Source organism: Schistocerca gregaria, chromosome 4 (assembly GCF_023897955.1).
Source record: "Schistocerca gregaria isolate iqSchGreg1 chromosome 4, iqSchGreg1.2, whole genome shotgun sequence".
Classification (NCBI taxonomy): Eukaryota; Metazoa; Arthropoda; class Insecta; order Orthoptera; family Acrididae; genus Schistocerca; species Schistocerca gregaria.
In genome coordinates, this window is record NC_064923.1 from 546,302,800 (window position 1) to 546,327,283 (window position 24,484).

The following is a 24,484-nucleotide window of genomic DNA, read 5'->3' on the forward strand; positions in this document are numbered from 1 at the left end:
TGAAGACCACAACAACACAACATTATATATTCTGGATGTAAAGGTGTCTGTCATCTTAATGACATCATAGGTCAAAGCCGGCAGGTGGAATCGAATAATTCTTTAATGCAAATTGCAGTGAAACAAAATTTATTTCAATATGTTCCCATTGATATACGATCACAAAATTTGGCATACAATCAACAAATAGTGTATGAATTACATACGAGAAAAGTTTCAATTATGAAATTTTAACAATTTAAAAAAGTTTGGTATGGCAAAATTTAGCATTTTAATGAATATGTTCAAATACTATATAGTTTAATGCTCATGTGATACTGAATAAAACTGTATAATTTTCAGGTTCTCTTGATCAAATGGTTTTTTTCTACATCATTAATTATGGTTTCAAAATGTGACCATAATAGTACTTGACATACCAAATAAAAGACAGCAAATTACAAAATTCAAAAATCATCAAAGTTCAAACTTATTTTTTTATTGATTGATTTCACATGGACTGATCTTAGCAGCATCTCCACATTGCCTTAAATCTTGCTAAGGGTCTCCTCCTCCACCTCCTTCTACTTCTGGTACCAAGTCAAACTTGTTGCTAACTGGAATTTCAAATATCTTTTCTGTATTTTCCTTCTTAGGTTTTTACATGTTACTGTTTCTCAGTTACCAACATCTCTCCACCACCTCCCTGTTCTAATCTACCTAAATTTAATGAAATAACCACCACTTCTAATTCCACACAAAGTGAACAATTCTTTCTTTCGTCTCCCTAAATTCTTTGCAAATATAATCTACAGTTCCATGAGAGAGTCTCATCACGTGCTTTATTACCCCCCCCCCCCCCCAATAACAGCAAGCCCAATGACAGGCCAGCCCATAACACTCATCTTGTTCTTTAACAGGCTATTGCTACCTCATATTTGCCAATAATATTACAACAGAAATAACACAAATGTTGAACACAAAAAACTACCAAAGAAGTGAGGAGTATGCACAGGGGGGGGGGGGGGGGGGTGGGGGTCAACCACACTAACTTCCAATGGGATGAATAGGAAAGTTATGACAAACTGGTAGCATGCACGACACAGATGTTCATATAAAGCAAGTATCACCTTGCAGAGAACATGAAGTGTGTGTTACATAGAAACTATCACAAATGAATCAATGTAGTGTTGAGAAATCCAGCAAACAGTAACCAGCTACTGGAGAAATTAAGTCAAAGACTGATCACATTGATCACTACCATTGTCAGACAATGGCAAACACACAAATAACTAGTGACAAATGATCAATCAATTGGAACAGTTAGCAAATATTGTTAAATCCAGAATTGCAAAAATGCACTTAAAATAAAACTACACAATTTTTGTGCCCTATTAAGTCTTCAAAAGTTGTAGACAATTTATTTTTTGTGACCTGTAATGGAACAGCTTTTATATGTTTGCAATAAAACTCTACAAACACAGCAGTAATTCACAATTATTTCCGACCATAATCTTTCTTTTTCCATACAAAACAAAGAAGATATTATTAGAGTTTTGCTTGTCACGTACTTTGCCATTAAATAAATGATCGAATATTTTCGTAGTAACATTTTCATCCATTTTTCAGCTAATGACATGAGATATACACTTGCTAGTTTCACTTGTCATGTGACAAATGGAAAGAGATGTAAGAACTCGGATACATTCCTCCTTTTCAATAACTGGTAATTATACTTTAGAGTTTGGAGAAAACTGAGGCAAATTCTACTCAAATTTAGGCAGCAAAATCCGTTATTCTTTTATAGTGAATACAGTAACTGAAGATCAATTACCTAAAACTAAATATTCCTATTATTGCAGATTCCTCGGTAAATTCTATTAAACTTGGTCTTTTCAATCAATACCTGACCAAAACAAAAACTTAAAAGCTAGATTGCATTGCTATTTCAGACTTACTTGCTTACAATTACACGGCAAGTTCAAATAGTATTTTGATGCTACAGCAGATATATGATATTTAGACTGAAATGAAATTACTTTTATTCTTGGCGTCATTTACATACGGGAATCCTACTTTGGATCCTATAATAGGAACTCTAAGCTCATGATGGAGTTGTTCTTACTGCTCATGTAAACGTCGGATTTTGTGACGTACACGAAATTCTGCTGAATTATTCCAAAGAAGTGTTTTTCTGGCTATTGCTTCATGCGATCATATGAATATTCCCGCCCGCCCCCTAAGAAAGAATTGTTGTGAAACACCGTGCCCATGGACATTAACCCGACATTATAAATGCAGCGATTACAACACATTTCAGAGACACAGAGAACAACGTTTTCCTGACATTTCCTGACAATCTACAATGCTTTCTGCGAAGTAAAAGAAAAAAACAATGAGCTAAGGAAGTTAACAGCAATTACGTAGCTAAAGCGAAATTTTATACTTACAATATAGCAAGTGCCCGTAAGTAACTACTCGACCACGCAAAACATTGAATAACAAGTCACGTTATTAACATTCGTGTAATCATAAGCTTCCTCCGTTGATATAAACTGACGGTCATCGGCACCAAAACATTTACAAACAGATAAACATCAACTTTCCTAAATCAAAGAATAAAAGTTGTAAAGACATCCTACATTAATGCTACCATAGTGTCGATTTGCGATCTTTCTTTGAACTGAAATTTGTGACAGACCATAGTATAATACAAAAATTTTGAGTGGATGGTGTTTGTATGAACAATGACAGGTAGTTAGCTCCAAACTGTAGACTTAAATAGCGAAATTGTATTACAATAGTGTTTAAAAGCTCGTTAAAGCTCTACGTAATGTATTTGGTTGTATCATAATGCCTTTGTGCAGTGTCAAGGACCAAATTAATCGGAAATATGTTACTTTCTTTTAATTTTTTGAGAAATCCGTATTTCCAGGTAGCCAGTTTCCGTTTTGGTGAATGGCAACTTCAACAAACCAAGAGAGTTTTTAATACACTACAGAATCGTAAGAATGAACAGCAGTGAGAATCCTGATTACTTGTTTCATTTCTTACGCATAATATTTACAAATCCAAGACCAGTGGCCCTGTTGAATTCAGAAGAAAAGGAAAACGTCCGATTTGAACCTAGGGATACTTTTCCTGCAAGGTGCGTCTTAACAGCAAATCATACTCGCATTTGTTCGGCCTCAAATGATTCTTGCGACAACCAATGTCATTGTATTTGGTGTTTACATCGGCCTTCCTGTTAGATGTGCGCAGTTGCGATGTCATTTACACGAAAGCCTCACAGTAGCGCACTTACTGGGATCCTAAAGTATACGCACAGTGAATTTAACATATTGGTCAATACTCACGGTAGAACCAGTGTTATGTGCGTACTGTTGGACTGTTAGTCACTAATTTCCTGCACATTTTCTTTCTAGAAAATAAACGCACAAAGTACTGTAGGTTGTGTTCACCAGCGACCTGAAAGTCTCAATGCACCCATATATTGCCACTATGGCTTATTTTTCTGTACTTTATTCACTGCTGTGGAAAAAAAGTGAGGAATTCCACATGCTTCAGTAATAAACAGAAAATATTCAGGTGAAAGGTTTTCTCCACTTCTCAAACAGCGAACTTGGGTACACATTTGTATTTCAAATAATTACAAATACTGAAAATAAACAAATCTCCATCATAAAATACCTTGCAAACCTTCGCTCATTTAAGTATTATCGCCTAATATTCTAGCAAAAAACATCTCTTAGACAGTATTTATTGGACAAATAAGAGCATTGGAAACAGTATATGATGATCACCTTCAGTCATCTTGTAAGCACTCATCCAAGAAGTGGGCATTCGGATTGCAAGTTATAACTAATCCATCACAATTTGGAAAGAATAGTAATGCAGTCAGCTACAACACTGGATGAAAGAATCATACAGCTGATACTGGGCCAGAAAGCTGTAAAAAATGAAGCCACAGGTGTGTTTTATCTTTTCCCCAATACCATATAATGTATAACAGATAAAAAACAAACTGTATATCTAATCTGGAAGCCATTATACTGGACAATTATTCTCAATCTAGAGATGAAAGGAAACCAATAACTGTCTGGTACCAAAGATAAATATGTGTTCCCCTCTAGCTTTATTGTTAATTTTTGTGCATTACTAATATTGTGAACAATGGCAAGACCCTGTATGTATTTTTTTAATGAAATTTAAGTTATTTTTTGTGTCTAGTGCACTACATGTGGACAGCATGTACCAAATCATGTAGCTTATGCATAACCCGTAAATCATCTCCCTCCACATCCTTTTAAAGCAAAATACGAAAATGGTGTGTGAAACATGGGATTGCAAAGCTCTAAATTTTTAATTTAATGCTTTCGTGCAGCATGTCAATTGTAAACAATTTTAAAAATTCAATATTGTCTTACTAATAGCTGACCACATAGGGGAGAGCTATCACAGGTTGTATGCACATGGGGAGTTCAGTTAATAAATTTGCTGGTCATTAGATCAGGTTTTTACATAACTTGCTCAGATAATTCCATTTTTTGCAAAATATTTATAATTTGTATTAGGCTATATAGATAGCTCAGTCTGTGTTAAATGTATCTTCTTTGAACTTTTAGTGTAAGTGATATTAGTGTTATACTACATGTATGGATGTTGTGCTTATCAGGCAGTGTTTGCATCAGTTTGCTGGCATTTTGAATCTACAATTTCAGTTCCAAAAGATCTGTATATAATTTGTTGTTTGTATATATTTATGTTTGAGTGACAAACTTAAGCAATAAAAGTTGTCTGTATCACCCCCCTCCCCCCCTCCATTGTGTTTTTCAATATGGTGCAGACATAAATGTTAGGCTTTGCTATTGGTCAACTTGTTACTACGATCAGATTTTCTGCTTACACATTCGTTGGCTTAGTCAACTTGCAACCAAATTGTCACTTTCCAACTTAACCTAGATTTAGGGCTGTTCAGTCTGTCATCACAACCAAGATTTCAGGGGGATGGGGGGTAAGTCCAATAGGCTATGTAACTTTAGTCAACTTAAGCACACATATGTTTGACTATAACAAGTGGAGGTAGGCCGTAAGTATTCATTTCTCAAATACTGAATACAATTTTGTTACTTTACACAATTCTAAAACAGTTGACATGCATCATTGTTGGGTATTGTAAATAACATTGTTCCTTAAATTCATGTACCATATACAGGGTGTCCCATTTATCTTGACCACCCTAAACAACTACTTGTCCAGATGCAAATTACAAAATGTTTCAAGCAAATGTTCATGAGCCATCAGGAGAACATCAATCAGCATGATTGCCTTCGTTGTAGCTTTGTTTTTTATAAAGATATGAACAGCGGTATGACTTTTTTTAAATGGCACCCTGTATTTTTTATTCGGTAATTCTATTCTTCTCCTAAAGACCTATTCAAAAATGTATCACAGTGTACCATTCACTGAAACACAATGTTACTAATTACATACAACATTGACGTTGACGCTCCCAGCACTTAGTGCAGCTACTTGGGGTAATGGAACACATCCATGTGCTGACGTTGACAGAGGACAAATGTAAACATAATTAGAATGCACACCCATTATTCCGTCAACCATAGTCAGTTGAATAGTTGTGTGAGTACAGTGATCACCAACAAAGAGAAGGTAGAAATGCTACTCATCTATGGGGAATGTAAGTTAGCAGAACAGTAATTGCAATACAGTTTTCTTATGTACGGGTACATTTAGTACACTAGTTTAGTCCTTTCAAATACTGTTGTGTGGAGTAGGCTGTCCATCCTACAAACTGCATCGACATAACGTTTCTTTTATTGTTGTTGCTGTTGTTGAAGGTAGGCGAAATGCTACAGAGGCAGCAGAACTGAAGAGAGAGCGATATCCTGGCAAGAACCCATCTTACCGACAGATGTTTTCTCATCTTGTTGCGAGGCTTCAGGAAACGGGAAGATTCAACCCACCACAACACATTCGTCATAGCACTCGCGCAGACGAAGCTGCCAAAGTTACTGTTCTCGTTTCTGTTGCTATGAATCCACATGTGAGTAAACGACAGCATGAACATGAGATAGGCATTCCTAAAACCAGTGTACATCATATTCTTACACTTCACTGGCTCCATCCTTACCATGTACACCTACATCAAGAATTGCATGGGAATTGTTTCCAGAATCGTATACAGTCCTGTCATTGGGCACAGCAGCAAATCCTCGCCAACCTGAACTACTACTCCAATGTTCTATTTACTGATGAATGTTCCTTCTTAAACAGAGGATGGGTAAATACAAGGAACATGCATTATTGGTCCAATGACAACTCACAATGGCTGAGACAGGTGGAACATCAGTGTCAATGGAGAGTTAACATCTGGTGTGGGATGCTTGATACTACAATTATTGGCCCTTATTTTATCAATGGTAGTCCAAACGGCACAGCGTTTACCAACTTCCAGAGATGAAATCTTCCTTATCTTCTGAATGAAGTGCTGCTAAGAACCAAAATGCTTATGTGGTATCAACATGATGGATGTCCAACACATAATGCCTTGTGTGCACGTCATTTTCTGAACTGAAGGTATCCTGTCAGATGTATTAGTCAAGGAGGAACAGTTACTTGGCCTGCTAGGTCTGCTGATTTAAATCCTCTGGACTTTTTTCTTTGGGGATGCATTAAAGACGTTGTCTATCGCGGTATTCCAACAACTCCAGAGGTCATGGAGAAATGTATCATGCTTGCTTGTAATTCTCTTCAGCAGGCAACACTTCTTTCATTCAACGAGTGCACCAGTGTATCAGTGTCCAGGGTCACCACTTTGAACACCTTTGAATTTTGTGTTATGTTTTTATTTGGTTTTCATTTGTTTTCTGACAAATCCAGCAAGTGTACCAGTTTGTGATCCCAACCTCGAAGTCAATGTTGTGTTATATAATTAATAACTTAGTGTTTCGGTGGATGGTACACTGTGATACATTTTTGAATATGTCTTTGGGAAAGGAAATGAATCACCAAATAAAAAATTCAGGGTGCCATTTAAGAAAGTCATACCACTGTTCACATCTTTGTAAAAAACAAAGCTACAATGAAACAATTACTAACAAAGAGATAGAGGGGCTGGCCAGTACTTACCTCAGCTCAGTACAGCCGATAGAAACACAAAAAACAACCGAAAATTTAAGCTCCTAGCTTTCAGAATAAATGTTCCTTCATCAGGGAGGAGAGAGGGGAAAGAAGGGAAAGTGGATTTAGTTACTCACAACCCAGGTTATGAAGCAACAGGGAAAGGAAAACAGGGAAGGTAGCAAGGATGGAGGCATGGTTGTCAGAGGGAAGCCAAAGATCTTTGGCTTCCCTCTGACAACCATGCCTCCATCCTTGCTACCTTCCCTGTTTTCCCTTTCCCTGTTGCTTCATAACCTGGGTTGTGAGTAACTAAATCCACTTTCCCTTCTTTCCCCTCTCTCCTCCCTGATGAAGGAACATTTATTCTGAAAGCTAGGAGCTTAAATTTTCGGTTGTTTTTTGTGTTTCTATCGGCTGTACTGAGCTGAGGTAAGTACTGGCCAGCCCCTCTATCTCTTTGTTAGTAATTGTTTCACATCTTTATATGAGATTTTCCATTAATTAGTTAAAGCTACAATGAAGGCAATCATGGTGATTCATGTCCCCCTGACAGCTAAAGAACATTTGCTTGAAACATTTTGTAATTTCTGTCTGGACAAACAGTTATTTAAGGTGGTGAAGATTAATGGAACATGCTGTGTACATGTTGTGTTCTATTATTGCTTATAAAATACCAGCAATCAGTGTGTTCTATTCCGAGGTAGGAATATGTTTTCTGAATTGATATTTGGTGTGCCCCCTTGAAGCAATTGCAATATAACTGGTAATGCATCTGTGTGGTGTGTTTCCATTCGATTTTGAAATGAAATTGTAATGGTTTTGACAGAAAGACACAAAAACACACACACATTCATTTTATTATTTTCCTAACACTGCGGCCTGACTAAATGAGAGCCTTGCAGAAGCATTGGCATATGCCATCTGAGAGGCAGGAGTATTTGTTTGTTACTCAGACAAATGTTATAAAGGGAACCCAAAGGGGAAAAATCTGAGAAAATAGTGGATATTGATGAATAAAATGTTTGTTGGTGGAACCATTTTCCCTAGCATGTATATAAATACTCACTCTATCCAAGTGAGGGATGTGACAAGACATCCTGTGAAACACTAATAATTTATTCAAATTACTAAGTCTCTACATTGAAAACTAACTAGAACATATGCTTTGGAACCCCTCCACTCATGACGGAAAGGTTGTAGATCTAAAGGAAACAAATATACCTTACTTCCTCGAGGGTGTAAACATTGAAATTAGTATCAGTGACCATGCTACGATTGTGGCAACAATGATTACCAAAATACATAGGGCAACTAAGACGAGTAGAAAAATATATATATATAAATAAATAAAACAGAAAGAAACTTCCACATGGGAAAAATATATTAAAAACAAAGATTCCAAGACTTACCAAGCGGGAAAGCGCCGGCAGACAGACACATGAACAAAACACACAAACACACACACAGAATTACGTGCTTTCGCAACTGGCAGTTGCTTCGTCAGGAAAGAGGGAAGGAGAGGGAAAAATGAAACCTTTCCAACAAACCTCAACCTCCTCTCATTGCACACAGACCCAGTCTCTCCCATCTACTCAATCTCCCACTTCCAGCTCCACTCCCCCCAACACCTCAAAATTCTAGTCAACACAATCTGGAACCACAACACCCCAATTCAGTAGTTAACCTTTCCTCCAAACCCCTCTCCCAATCCGAAACCTCTGTCCTATCCAAAGGCCTCACCTTCAGCCCCACTCCCAGGTTCAACCAAACTGCCCTTGTCAAGGATTTACTGTCCTACACTCGTAGTCTCTGCTGGAAATATCACTTTGCCACGAAGAAAAACAATCCTGATCCCACTCCTAATGATCCAACTCCCCAAGACACTATCCAAATTGAACCCTGCCTGCAACAGTTCCGTCCTCCATCACAGCGGGACCCACCTCCTCTTCCTCAAAATCACCCTCTCCAAACCTTCCAGGAATTTCTCACTTCCAGCCTTGCCTCTCAATCTTTCTTGAAAAACCTTAATCCTACTCCCAACATCACCACAGCCGAATCCCAGGCTATCCGTGATCTGAAAGCTGACCGATCCATCATCATTCTTCCGGCTGACAAGGGTTCCACGACTGTGGTACTTGATCGTCGGGAGTATGTGGCTGAGGGACTGCGTCAGCTTTCAGACAACTCTACATACAAAGTTTGCCGAAGTAATCCCATTCCTGATGTCCAGGCGGAGCTTCAAGGAATCCTCAGAACCTTAGGCCCCCTACAAAACCTTTCACCTGACTCCATCAAACTCCTCACCCCACCGTCACCTCGCACTCCTACCTTCTACCTACTTCCTAAAATTCACAAACCCAAACATCCTGGCCGCCCCATTGTAGCTGGTTACCAAGCCCCCACAGAACGTATCTCTGCCTACGTAGATCAACACCTTCAACCCATTACATGCAGTCTCCCATCCTTCATCAAAGACACCAACCACTTTCTCGAACGCCTGGAATCCATACCCAGTCTGTTACCCCCAGAAACCATCCTGGTAACCATTGATGCCACTTCCCTATACACAAATATCCCGCACGTCCAGGGCCTCGCTGCAATGGAGCACTTCCTTTCACGCCGATCACCTGCCACCCTACCTAAAACCTCTTTCCTCGTCACCTTAGCCAGCTTCATCCTGACCCACAACTTCTTCACTTTTGAAGGCCAGACATACCAACAATTAAAGGGAACAGCCATGGGTACCAGGATGGCCCCCTCGTATGCCAACCTATTTATGGGTCGCTTAGAGGAAGCCTTTTTGGTTACCCAAGCCTGCCAACCCAAAGTTTGGTACAGATTTATTGATGACATCTTCATGATCTGGACTCACAGTGAAGAACAACTCCAGAATTTCCTCTCCAACCTCAACTCCTTTGGTTCCATCAGATTCACCTGGTCCTACTCCAAATCCCATGCCACTTTCCTAGATGTTGACCTCCATCTGTCCAATGGCCAGCTGCACACATCCGTCCACATCAAACCCACCAACAAGCAACAGTACCTCCATTATGACAGCTGCCACCCATTCCATATCAAACGGTCCCTTCCCTACAGCCTAGGCCTTCGTGGCAAATGAATCTGCTCCAGTCCTGAATCCCTCGACCATTACACCAACAACCTGAAAACAGCTTTCGCATCCCGCAACTACCCTCCCAACCTGGTACAGAAGCAGATAACCAGAGCCACTTCCTCATCCCCTCAAACCCAGAACCTCTCACAGAAGAATCCCAAAAGTGCCCCACTTGTAACAGAATACTTCCCGGGACTGGATCAGACCTTGAATGTGGCTCTCCAGCAGGGATATGACTTCCTAAAATCCTGCCCCGAAATGAGATCCATCCTTCATGAAATCCTCCCCACTCCACCAAGAGTGTCTTTCCGCCGTCCACCTAACCTTCATAACCTCTTGGTTCATCCCTATGAAATCCCCAAACCACCTCCCCTACCCTCTGGCTCCTACCCTTGCAACCGCCCCCGGTGTAAAACCTGTCCTATGCACCCTCCCACCACCACCTACTCCAGTCCTGTAACCCGGAAGGTGTACACGATCAAAGGGAGAGCCACATGTGAAAGCACCCACGTGATTTACCAACTGACCTGCCTGCACTGTGATGCTTTCTATGTGGGAATGACCAGCAACAAACTGTCCATTCGCATGAATGGACACAGGCAGACAGTGTTTGTTGGTAATGAGGATCACCCTGTGGCTAAACATGCCTTGATGCACGGCCAGCACATCTTGGCACAGTGTTACACCGTCCGAGTTATCTGGATACTTCCCACCAACACCAACCTATCCGAACTCCGGAGATGGGAACTCGCCCTTCAGTATATCCTCTCTTCTCGATATCCGCCAGGCCTCAACCTCCGCTAATTTCAAGTTGCCGCCGCTCATACCTCACCTGTCTTTCAACAACTTCTTTGCCTCTGTACTTCCGCCTCGACTGACATCTCTGCCCTTAACTCTTTGCCTTTAAATATGTCTGCTTGTGTCTGTGTATGTGCGGATGGATATGTGTGTGTGTGTGCGAGTGTACACCTGTCCTTTTTTTCCCCTAAGGGAAGTCTTTCCGCTCCCGGGATTGGAATGACTCCTTACCCAAAAACCCACATCCTTTCATTTTTCCCTCTCCTTCCCTCTTTCCTGACGAAGCAACTGCCAGTTGCGAAAGCTCGTAATTCTGTGTGTGTGTTTGTGTGTTTTGTTCATGTGTCTGTCTGCCGGCGCTTTCCCGCTTGGTATATATATATATATATATATATATATATATATATATATATACATACACACATTCTATAATGTGGATAAAAAAAGCAGTAATGCCCTATCTTAGTGAGGAATTTGAAACTTTTAGCACAGGCCAGGTGCATGTAGAGGAGCTATGGCTCAAGTTTAAAAGAATAGTTGACCATGCACTGGTTAGATATGTACCCAGTATAACAGTTCGTCATGAGAGGGACTCTCCATGCTATACAGTCACTGTAAAGAAATTGAGACAGATGGATAACATGTGCAAAACAAAGCATAGGAGTGTAGCTAGAGAGACGCCAAATGTAATGCATTTGACTATCAAGGGAACAAGGTGTGAAACATTCAGTGACTATCATGGTATTTGAATTTTGTCTAACAATCTTTTACAAAAGCAAAGAAATTCTGGCCATACGTAAAGGCTGTTAGTCGCGCTAAAGTACTGTCCAGTCACTCATGGATGATATAAGAATTGAAATTGAGGGTAGAACAACAAAAGCAGAAATACTTAATTCCATTTTCAAATTTTCCTTTACAAAGGAAAACTCAGGAAACCTATCCTTATTTATTTTTATACCACTGAAAAGATTAGTGAAATATATATTAGTGTCCGTGCTGAAATTGTTGAAATACAACAATGTCCCAGGGCCCATTGTAATAGCTGTCGGATTCTATATATGGCTGAGCTATCACCTCTTTTAACTACAATCATAAATCCCTCAAACAAAAAACCGTGCCCATTAGTTGGGAAAATGTAGATGTCACACTTGTTTACAGGAAGGGTGGTAGAAGTGATCCACAAAACAACTGTCCAATGTTCTTGACATTGATTTGTTGTAGAATCTTAGAATATATTCTGAGCTCAAACATAATGAAATATCTGAGACAGAATGACATCCTCTGTGCCACCTAATATGGATTCTGAAAACTGATAATGTGAAACCCAACTCGCACACACTCACTTGACATACTGGAAGCTTTGGATCAAGGCTATCAGGAAGATGCAGTATTTCGTGAATTCCAAAAAGCATCTGACACAGTACCACATTTATGCTTATTATCAAAAGTACAATTATATGGGGTTCCAAGTGAAATTTGTGGCTATATGGAGAATTTTTTTTGGTAAGGAGGATGCAGCATGTTATATTGGTTGGAGAGTCATTGTCAGATGTAGAAGTAACTTCAGGTGTCCCCCGGGGAAGTGTGTTGGGACCCTTGCTATTTGTGTTGTATATCAGTAACCTTGCAGACAATATTAATAGTAACCTCAAACTTTTCGCAGTTGATGTAGTTATCCGTAATGAAGTTCTGTCTGAAAGAAGCTGCATAAATATTCAATCATACCTTGATAAGATTTCAAATTGGTGCAAAGGTTGGCAACTTGCTGTAAATGATCAGAAATATTAATTTATGGCTCTTACATTGAACAGCTGTAATGTACATTTTTATTCATTTCATGAAAATTTCTTCGTAGCAAACTAAAGTTTCAAGTTAGGGTGTCTAGGGTGGATAAAGAATTAATTTAGTGCCCAATTCATTGCCCTTTCGCCATTGTTATCGATGATGTGTGGGATAATGCTTTATCTCGGTGAAAAAGTACTTTCTTGCATACCAACCTTGGTCTTTCTTCAGCCAAACTAAGTTCCAAATGATCCAACAATGAAGCATAATAGGGTCCAGTCATTGTTCTGCCTTTTTCCAAGTAATCTATGAGGATTGTTACTTGGGAATCCCAAAAACAGTGGTCATCACATTATCAGCTGACAAAATAGTCTTTGCCTTTTTTGATTGCATTTTCACCAGCCTTTGTCCATTGTTGTGACTGCAGTTTTGATTGTGGTGTGTAATGATCGGTTCAGGATTCACCAACAGTCACAGATCAGTGCAAAAAGGCTTGTGGATTGTGACTGAACATCTACGTCTACATCTACATCTACATGAATACTCTGCAAATCACATTTAAATGCCTGGCAGAGGGTTCATCGAACCACCTTCACAATTCTCTATTATTCAAATCTCTTATAGCATGCGGAAAGAATGAACACCTATATCTTTCCATACAAGCTCTGATTTCCCTTATTTTATCATGGTGATCGTTCTTCCCTATGTTGGTCGGTGTGAACAAAATATTTTCGCATTTGGAGAAGAAAATTGGTGATTGGAATTTCGTGGGAAGATTCCGTCGCAACGAAAAACGCCTTTCTTTTAATGATTTCCAGTCCAAATCCTGTATCATTTCTGTGACAGTCTCCTCCATATTTCGCGATAATAAATAACATGCTGCCTTTCTTTGAACTTTTTCGATGTACTCCGTCAGTCACTAGACATTGTGCTGAATTGTTGTGCCACATATGCTTTTGGTTGACTGTGAGCAGTCATGGCACCCACCTCACACACAGCTTTCTCATAGCCAATTCTCCTTGCAGGATATTGCACTTGGGCTGAGTTGAGCTGCCTGTAGTCACAGCAGTCTCACGAATTTCTATTCGCCGTTCTTTCACTACCATATCATGGATCTTATCACTGGTTTCCTTTGTTGTGATCTCAGTTGGATGGCAAGAGCACACTTCGTCTTCATTGCTTTTCTGCCCACATTTAAATTCATTAATCCAAAAGTAGATGATCTTCAGTGACGGTGCAGAGTCCACATCAACTTCATCCAGTTTTGTTTTGATTTCTATGGCAGTCCAAATCTTCAAATGGGAATGTTTAATAAAAACACAATGCCCTATTTTCTCCATTTTCAGTTGCAGTAAACACATTTAACAGATTCAGGCTGCTGTCAGCAATGGACTTTACACTGTATGTTGTTGAAATTCTTTATATGATCTGTGAAATAATCAGCTAATCAATCATGGGGGTCAACAAAAATGTTCCATTCTTTCATGGAAATTTACTGGACTTACCAATTCACCCATGTACGTGTAGATGTAGGAACTGAGAGAGATGAAAAGCTGATAGAGTATAGGAGATTGAAGGAAATTATGTAATAATAGGGTTGAACATAGGCATCCAAGGACTAATGAGGTGGAAGTAGTGTCCATTGTACCTCAGTGTGGTATTGGTAGATAGTTATCTTTAAACTATCTTGCACATAATGTTTATAGCTTTCTCAAGCTGTACACAGCTTTCGCACTTGTGACAGTGTTGGAAAATGTTTATGAAATGAAGAAAGAGTGGCAGATAATCAGTACTTCCTGCAAAGACTGACAGTTGATCCTCAACATAAATTAGGCACAATGTAATTAAATTAGCCTGAATAGATGAGAAACCCAATATGATTTCATTACACAATCGGAATCAATCGCTTGTATCAGTCACAGCTGTCAATTATTTAGTATTATCTGCCTGGAGCAAATTGAGATTGAATGCCTGTATAAATCTTGCTGTTGGGGGAATTATGGCAGCCGAGAGTTATTGAAAAAATCCTAAGGGAGTCAAGTAGATAGAGCAAGGGGGTCACTGATGGTTTGTAGTTTCTTTTTGGATGTGATTGAAGTATTGGAATTATAGGTTGATATGACATGAGGGATCTTTTTAGAGACCGGTATCTGCCGAGGTCTTCACCAAACTTGGAGTCAAATGAAAACCTTAAATTTGTAATAACAAATCGAAATTTCATACCGTTTTCTTGTAAGTTTGAAAGCATGCTACAAACAGCGTGCAGAATGGCCTGTAGGTGGCAGCATAGTGCAGATGCACACATACTGTTGCAGTATCAGTATAAAGATGGCCGCCCCACTAGCGACTTGCACCAGGGAAGAACAGCATTCTGTTATTCGGTTTTTGCGTAGCGAAGGTGTGAAACCTATTGAAATTCGTCGACGAATGAAGGTTCAGTACGGTGATGCATGTCTGTCAAAGCAGCAAGTCTACAAATGGAGTAGGAAGTTCTCAAATGGTGTGACTTCAGTGGAAGATGCTCCTCGTCTAGGTCAGGCACACCGAGTTGTGACTCCACAGAACATTGCAGCAGTTGAAGCCATAGTGAAGGAAAACTGCCAGGTGACTGAATGACATTGCAGCATGTTTACAGGTTAGTCATGGGTCAGCACACCACATTGTGCATAATGTGCTCCAGTTTTACAAAGTGTCTGCAAGATGGGTGCCATGGCAGCTGACTCCTGAAATGAGAGAACAATGTGTTGATGCTTGTGAAGAACTGCTTCGGCACATTGAACGAGAAGTTGATGGCTTCCTTGCAAGAATTGTTACTGGAGACGAAACCTGGGTTCACTCCACCAACCAGAAATGAATAGAGCGAGTAAGCAATGGCGCCATTCCTCATCACCAAAACCAAAGAAGTTTCTAACAGAACCATCAGTCAGGGTATGCTGACTCTCTTTTGGGATGAAAAAGGCATCATTTTTGAGCATTACATGCCTAGAGGGACCACTGTCATCCTGTCACCAGTGCATCATACACAGATCTCCTAAAAAAATGTCTGTGGCCTGCAATCAAATCAAAGTGATGTGGATTGCTGTCAACAGGTGTCCTTTGCAACATGACAATGCAAGGCCCCACACTGCCACTGCCCGTACAACAGTTGCAACAATCACAGACCTGTATTTTGAGTGTCTTCCTCATCCATCATACTCACCAGACCTTGCCCCAAGTGATTTCCATATGTTTGGACCACTCAAAGACACTATGGGAGGAAAGAAGTTCTATTTTGATGAAGAGGTACGCCACGTGTTGCATGAGTGGTTGTGCGGACTACCAAAAGAATTTTTTTCCTAAAGGAATTTATGCACTTTGTAAGCACTGGAGGACTTACATTGAACGTGGGGGAGATTATGTTGAAAAATGATACAGCTTAATACCACTTCTGCACAATAAATACTATTTTAAAAAATATTTAACGTTTTCATTTGACTCACCCTCGTACATTCAGAAATCCATATAGTCATTGAAAAGAAGGGAAATGACTTTTTGAGCTAAATTAAATGAGAACAAATAGACAGAAGAGATGATGCTGATGTTGTGGAGCATTATGAACAAAGGATTCACCTTGTTATGAGTTGGAGAAATCAGCAATTACTCTAAAACAGCTGCATCATTATTGTGTGAAGTTAGGAAGGATTGTATTACGTTTAAAGATTATTGTATTCATTCATGTAAATGATAGACCCCATTGGTGTGCTATAGATGTTGTTATTGGGCTAACCCATCTCAGGTGGTCTAGTAATCCCCACTTAACCATCTCCAAACTATTTTTTTTTTTCCACTAATTTTGAAGTGCTTTATGCAAAAGAGTAATTGCGGTAAAGCTGCAAACACTTGGCATGGTATTGGCCCAGTTTGCTTTGCATATATTCCGTATGTTTATGTCATTTGATTCACTAGTTTTGCTCCAAATAGTACTCAAAAGTTTTTTGGAAAATTTGTCCTGTCAAAATTTCTTCTAAAGTTAAGTAGCTTCATTTCTTTGCGTAGTTGGTTTTGTGAGGTTGTTATGGAGTGTATTTATAACACCTGCAAGTTTAATTACTCTTTAGTTTAAAGTGTGTGAGGTAAACTGGGATGAAATTGGCCATCAAAACATTTGCTACAAAAACAAATGACATTTAAGCCCCTGTAAATCGAAATGGATACCTGACCCATACTTGCTTCAATCACTATTTGAAAGAGCATTCTTTTTCTTCAGAAAATACCAAATTTCAATGATTGCTTTTTCTTGAACTTTCTCAGTTATTCAGAAAAAGTTTGCATACAAATCACAGTTTTGGAGATCAAACAATTTGTTGGAAACCCATAGTAAATAATAAACATAATCAATATTTCTTCTTCAGTGGCTCTATTGTGAATCTTGGGCTCATCAGCAATTCTCCATCAGTTCAATGCTTGAACTTTCCATCTCCTACAGCCCATGTTCTGCAGTTCCTCCATGGTTCCATCTCTCTATCTGGTTCTAAGTGGAACCAGTCCTCTTTGACTCCACAGATTTCTATACATAAACCCCAAGAGAATCAAACTTTCAGGTGTCTTAAACATAGTACACATTAGATAAGACCACAAAAAGAAAGCTCAGAAACCAAGTACAAAATAATGAGTGCTATCCATAGGGGATCTCAAATTGATTCGATATTACTAGATTTCAAAACGGCTTTTGACACTGTTTCTCACAAGTGGCTTGTAACCACATTGCATGCCTATGAAGTACTGTTGCAGTTGTCAGAAAGGTCAAAGTTCATCGTAACTGATGGAAAGCCATCAAGTGGTATCTGGCCTTCCCCAACTAAGTGTTATAAGACCTCTGCTGTTTTTCATCTACAGAAAAGATATGGGAGACAATCTGAGTAGCCCTCTCAGATTGTTTGCAGATGATGCTGTCATTTATCAGCCAGTGAAGTAATCAGAAGATCAAAACCAATTTGCAAAATGATGTGAAATGTATGGTTTGAAAAGTGGCTGTTGACCCTAAATGATAAAAAGTGTGAGGTCATTCACATGAATACTAAAAGGAGTTGGTTAAATTTTTGTTTACACTGTAAACCACTTAAATTAAAAGGCGATTAATTCAGCTAAATAACCTAAGAATTACAGCTATGAACAACTTTTAACTGTTACAGTCATGTAGAAAATGTTATGGCAAATGCGAACCAAATACTGTGTTTTATTGGCAGAATATATACAAGATGCCACGGATCTATGAAAGAGACTATCTACATTATTCATGTCTGTCCTCTTCTAGAGGACAGCAGATAGAATTCAGGAGGACATACAGAAAGTTCAAAGAAGAGGAGCTTGTTTTGTATTTTGGAAAAAAAAGGGAAGAGAGTGTCGCAGATATATTACATGATTTGAGGTGGCAGTCACTAAAACAAAAGCATTTCTCATTGTGCAAAATCTCCAAATGCAAAAATATTCTGCTGACTCTCATCTACATAGATAGAAGTGACCATAATCAGAGCTCACAAGCATTTAAGCAATCATTTTTCCTATGTGCTATTTGAGAGTAAAATTGTAGAGAAATAACTTGAAAGCAGTTCAGTGAAATTCCTACGAAGCACCTGAATGTGAATTGCAGAGCCCTCATGTAAATATAGATGTAAAGGTCAAGCTGCTAAAGTTGGAAGCAATTTTATCATGACAAATTAAGTCCCATAGTGCTCAGAGCCATTTGAACAAAATTTATTGATAACTTAGGAATGCCACTTAGAGTAAGTCCGGTATTACACTATCATATTTCTTTGTCAAATATATTTGATGGTGTAATAGGGAACTTTGTCAAATGTCGTCCAATATTTGATCAAATCTAGGGCCACGCTGTAGATTTGATCAAAGAAGTCGCTTGTCTTCTGTTCACTGCAATGTGACATGTTGCCATATGGAGCGCTAGTATTGCTGCATTCTATCATCTGTAGTGTTTTTATAAACATTGCCGGTAAATACAATTGGTGTGTGCCGACAACTACAAAATTAGTAGAGATGTATGAAGCTGATGAGGTGCTTTACAACGTGAGGTAAGCTGAGTACAAAAATAGATTACGAAGATTGGAGACCTGACCTGACCTAACCTAACCCAACCCTCTCCTGTAACGTGTTACGCTGAGCCTGTCTTCTGAAGGTGTAGCAGTTCTTAAGTGTTTATTGTTTTTTGTGATATGAGGATACACTTCATTGAGCACATAGAGAAATGTATGTTCATCCATTCTTAAGTAATTGATGTACGACTTGACGTCCGCCACTAAAAGGTCACGTAACAAGTTTTGTTGAATGCTTTTACCGTGTCATCATAAAACCCATGGCTTCACCCAGGTATGTTTCCTTTTTTTTCCCCCACTTCTCTTCCGCATCTGCACCCAGTGCAATTGTGGTTAATAGCAAGTTGTTGTTGTCAGCCATCTTGAACTTTGACGAAAAATATGATGACAGTGTAATAACGCTTCTAGCGCTACGTCAAAGATCTTTGTCAAATAGATTTGACGGAATATTTGGTCACATTTTTGACAGAGAAATTTGATTGTGTAATACCGGCCTAAGCATAATAAACCAAACATACACAATAACCACAATGCAAACTGTCCAAACATTGTGTCAAGTTTTGCAGCTTTTATCACAGTTGAGCTCTGAAATATGGCACTTCAAAATTACCCAAAATTTTTAAAATGTCATCGCAACATTTTTTTACTCTTTACTTTTGAGGATCCTACCCACAAAGTATTGAAATTTGTGGACTAGAAATTTCCATACTTGCTTTGCAGAACTAGGAGATGTGCACATAAAATTTAAAAAGTATACGAGACAGTTTAGTGGTGTCTATCTTTAAAGCTAGGCCACTTGGTATGGAACCACACATATATAAGGAATGAGACTGTAAGCTTGGAGGCAGAAAGATATAGGAAGAGGTGGCAGCAATGTTACAAACACATTAATGTTGTGACAAGGAGCTGAAAATAAAATGCTGAGCAGTGAGCTCAGTGGTATAGGGGTAGAAACTGTAGTGGGACTAGAAGAAGTTGCTGCAGTCTTTTATGAAGAAAGGTAGGCTGCCACCAATAGGTTGGACATGTTTTAACCCTAAGTTAGTATTATTGTAGAAGCTATTTTACACTTACAATTATTTATCAGTAAGTTGCCACATTTAAATATATGCACCAAAAATACTAGTGGTTTGTTACACACTGATATTTCTGCACATTACAGAAGAATACAGCAATGAAAAGAAATCATTACATTTAAAAAAAGAGAGGGCTGTGGCGTGTAGCTTGAACTTTTATGTTGTGCTGAAAAGATTGCAAAAAGGAGTTGGTTTTGAATTGATTAAAAGGTGTAGGTTTTGAATTCATTATGTTAGAGTATATCACAGAATTGTCATGTTTCAGTGAGATTTCTTAAACAAAAGGAAGGAATGTTGTGTTGTAGAATAGAAGTGAATTAATCTTCTGTGTGACCTAGGAACCCACCAGAACTCATCAGTAATGACTTAATAACACAGTTGAAATTATTGACATAATTGTGTAGATGAAGGGTCTAAGAAATTCCATGTAAATTGTGTGTGGCAGTATATTATACAAATTCTGATAACACTCAGTTACACTGTCAGGCACACTGTCAATTGCACATGGATTAACACAGCATGTGAAATTTTCAAGCAGTATCGACCTATCCATATTTAGAGAGGAAATGATGTATGTCACTATCATGTTAAATCATAACTAGGGGTAAATGATTAAAGCACAGGTCACAATTATGGATTTGATATTGGGTCATTATCTTTTAGTGAAAGTTCAGATCATTGATTATACAAATCTGGATATGATGCTAGTGCCCTGAATAATCAATCTACTCACGATAAACAAATTTTCGTGTGCTGTAGTCAAGAGGGAAGTGTATATGTGCAATTGTTCATCAAAGATGGGTATATAATTACTTTAAGTGGGTGGGGGGAATTCTACATTAGAATTTTCTTTCATTGTCAAACACCAAAAGGATTCAGTTATCAAATAAAATGAGTGAGGTGATAAATCACAGTGTGGAGTAGTCACACATAAACATTGTGGAAAAAACACTCTGAAAACCTACAATCAAACATTTTCCTTATGTCACTCTCATACAGAAGTAACTAAAAATTGGAGGGGGTGTTATACAGCAGAATGAACACACCAAATATTTAGGAGTATATATAGATCAAAAATTATATTGGCAGATCCACACAAATGAAACTGCTGAGAAATCAAAAAAACAGACCCAGCATACTGCAGAGACTAGGTAATAGTAACACCTACAAAACCTACATAAGACCAGAATTAACATATGGTATCGAAGCACTTGTTACGGCTACTACCAGAAATATCAACAGGTTACAGAAGTCCAGAACCAAGCATTAAGAACTGCAACTGGTGGAGTAACATTGGCACCTTTAGTTTTCATGAGAATTCTAACTGGATTAGAATTGATCAAAATAAGTATTCAGAGGTTAGCACTGCTGCAGTATGAAAAACTACCCAATCATATTAAATGCCTAAAACATAAATTAGCTTCATCTAAAAAGTAGAAGGCATGAGATCAAAGTATCAACTGCCAAAATTCATTTTCCTGCCCACTCCAATTCTGATTCCTCAATTGAAATACCAACTAAACATAGTGGATGATTATAAAAAAAATATATAATGAGAGCTACAGCATTAGAAACAAAAAATCTGAGATGCCCTAAAGATCAATGGCTCCACATCTACACAGATAGTTCATTAGTGGAAAAAGAAGGAAATGTTGGCATAGGAATGTACTGCAAAATTTTCTCTTTCTATGAAACTCAGCCACACAACTCAAATTTTGGAGGTGAAACTGAAACCACCATAATTGCAATAAGTTAGCTAAACAACTATTTACACGCATTCAACAAAGCAGTTATATTTTGTGGTTCAGGGCAACAATATTGGAATTATCATCACAAGTGAGCCAAAAAACTTTCAAGTTAAAGAAGTTCAAGAACTAATGAAATGGCTACAACAGACCTACAAGCCAATTGCAATTCAGTGGAAACCATCTCATTGTGGCTTTAGAGGATAATTAGAAAGCAGAGATATTCTAGCCAAAAAAAAAGTAATCATACTGGGAAAAATAACATTATTCTACAGTGAAATGCATTGTTTTGACAACATATTTCAAGAATAAAATTTCGATGAAGGAAAGATCTGGAAAAACCTCACCATCTTAATAATAGACTACGTGGATGAATTGATGTTACAAGTGTAAATGCAAGTGGCTATTGTATTGACATTACGTGTTGCCAGTAGTGATACTAGAGTGGGTGATAGTAGAAGGGCTCATATAGCAAATTTTGAAAAACTACTGATAAGGATAGTATTTCCAGAATGAGATTTTCACTCTGCAGCGGAGTGTGCGCTGATATGAAACTTCCTGACAGATTAAAACTGTGTGCCCTACCGAGACTCGAACTCGGGACCTTCGCCTTTTGCGGGCAAGTGCTCTACCATCTGAGCTACTGAAGCACAACTGACGCCTGGTACTCACAGCTTTACTTCTGCCAGTATCTCGTCTAAGCCATGTCTCCGCAGTATCCTTTCTTTCAGGAGTGCTAGTTCTGCATGGATCACAGAAGAGCTTCTGTAAAGTTTGGAAGGTAGGAGACGAGATACTGGCAGAAGTAATTTGTAATAACAAATCGAAAATTCGAGCCGTTATCCTGTAAGTTGGTAAGCGTGCTACAAACAGCATGTAGAATGGCCTGTAGGTGGCAGCATAGTGCAGAATCACACATACCGTCGCAGTATCAGTATAAAGATGGCCACCCCACTTGCAACTTGCTACAGGGAAGAACATCGTTCTGTTATTTGGTTTTTGCATGGTGAAGGTGTGAAACCTATTGAAATTCATCGATGAATGACGGTTAAGTACGATGATGCATGTTTGTCACAGCAGCAAGTCTACGAATAGAGTAGGAAGTTCGCAAATGGTGTGACTTCAGTGGAAGATGCTCCTCGCCCAGGTCATGCACAACAAGTTGTGACTCCACAGAACATTGCAGCAGTTGAAGCCAAAGTGAAGGAACACCACTGAGTGACACTGAATGACATTGCAGCATGTTTACAGATTAATCATGGGTCAGCACACCACACTGTGCATGATGTGCTCCAGTTTCACAAAGTGTCTGCAAGATGGGTGCCATGGCAGCTGACTCCTGAAATGAGAGAACAACATGTTGTTGCTTGTGAAGAACTGCTTCGCCACATTGAACGAGAAGTCGATGGCTTCCTTGCAAGAATTGTTACTGGAGACGAAACCTGGGTTCATTTCCACCAACCAGAAACGAAGAGAGCGAGCAAGTAATGGCGCCATTCCTCATCACCAAGTGATTTCCATATGTTTGGACCACTCAAAGACGCAATGGGAGGAAAGAAGTTCCGTTCTGATGAAGAGGCACGCCCCGTGGTGCATGAGTCAATGCACGGACTACCAAAAGGATTTTTTCTAACGGAATTTATGCACTTGGTAAGTGCTGGAGGACTTGCATTGAGTGTGGGAGAGATTATGTTGAAAAGTTATAGAGCTTTGTACCACTTCTGCACAATAAATAATATTTAAACAAATATTTGAGGTTTTCATTTGACTCACCCTCATATATGCCTCCGTAAAAACCCAGATTTCTCGTATCGTACCACCACGGTCTCTACATGAAATGTATGTTGGTGACAATAGAATTGTTCTGCAGTCAGCTTCAAAAGTCCGTTGTCTAAATGTTCCTCGAAAAGAATGTAGCCTTCCCTCCAGTGATTCTCATTTGAGTTCCTAAAGTATCCATAATACTTGCTTGTTGTTCTAACCTACTGGTAACAAATCTAATAGCCAGGCACTGAATTGCTTTGATGTCTACTTTTAATCTGACCTGTCGCATTCCCAACCACAATCCTCACACGCTTGTTCCTTTTCATATTGCTTGCAACATAACACTCAGACATTTAAACGATTTGACTGTGTCAGGCAGTATGCAACTAATGCTGTATTCAAATGTTATGGGTTTGTTTTTCCTACTCATCCAAATTAACTTACATTCTTCTGTATTTATAGCTGGCTGCCTTTCATCACACCAACTAGAAATTTTGTCTTAAGTCATCTTGTATCTCCCTAGAGTCAACCAACATCCTAGGAAGTTCTGGTCTTACGTTAAATCAGTAAGTGGCTTGAAACAGCATATCCTGACACTCCGGGATGATGATGACTAAATTCCTTTTTCCAAAGCTGTTTCACAGAGGAAGACCGCACTGCAGTTCCTTCTCTAAATCTTCGCACAAACGAAAAAATGGCTGACATCGAAATAAGTGTCCAAGGAAGAGAAAAGCAACTGGAATCACTCAACAGAGGAAAGTCCACTGGACCTGACGGGATACCAATTCGATTCTACACAGAGTACGCGAAAGAACTTGCCCCCCTTCTAACAGCCATGTATTGCGAGTCTCTAGAGGAACGGAAGGTTCCAAATTATTGGAAAAGAGCACAGGTAGTCCCAGTCTTCAAGAAGGGTCGTCGAGCAGATGCGCAAAACTATAGACCTATATCTCTGACGTCGATCTGTTGTAGAATTTTAGAACATGTTTTTTGCTCGAG

General features: G+C 39.0%; 2 protein-coding genes across 15 annotated transcripts in view; one reads left to right on the top strand and one right to left on the bottom strand.

The window, feature by feature from the left end:
- LOC126365754 (uncharacterized) overlaps positions 1-2,601 on the bottom strand; it is a 267,138-nt gene extending 264,537 nt beyond the window's left edge. For 3 of the 6 annotated variants that reach the window (XM_050008240.1, XM_050008238.1, XM_050008235.1), the window contains exon 1: positions 2,430-2,594. The gene's annotated coding sequence lies outside the window, so the exon portion shown is untranslated. Of the gene's footprint in view, positions 1-1,937; positions 2,290-2,429 lie in introns of those variants that run through there. The other 3 variants (XM_050008233.1, XM_050008239.1, XM_050008234.1) reach the window with 3 other exon arrangements.
- Positions 2,602-2,640: 39 nt separating this feature from the next.
- The window catches only part of LOC126365755 (zinc finger protein 345-like), a 135,800-nt gene continuing 113,956 nt past the window's right edge, over positions 2,641-24,484 (top strand). For 2 of the 9 annotated variants that reach the window (XM_050008249.1, XM_050008250.1), the window contains exon 1: positions 2,743-3,127. Coding sequence is in view for 4 of the 9 variants with exons in the window: in XM_050008243.1 (XP_049864200.1) it covers positions 3,871-3,949 (79 nt within the window). In the remaining 5 variants the exon portion in view is untranslated. The other 7 variants (XM_050008243.1, XM_050008241.1, XM_050008242.1 and 4 more) reach the window with 7 other exon arrangements.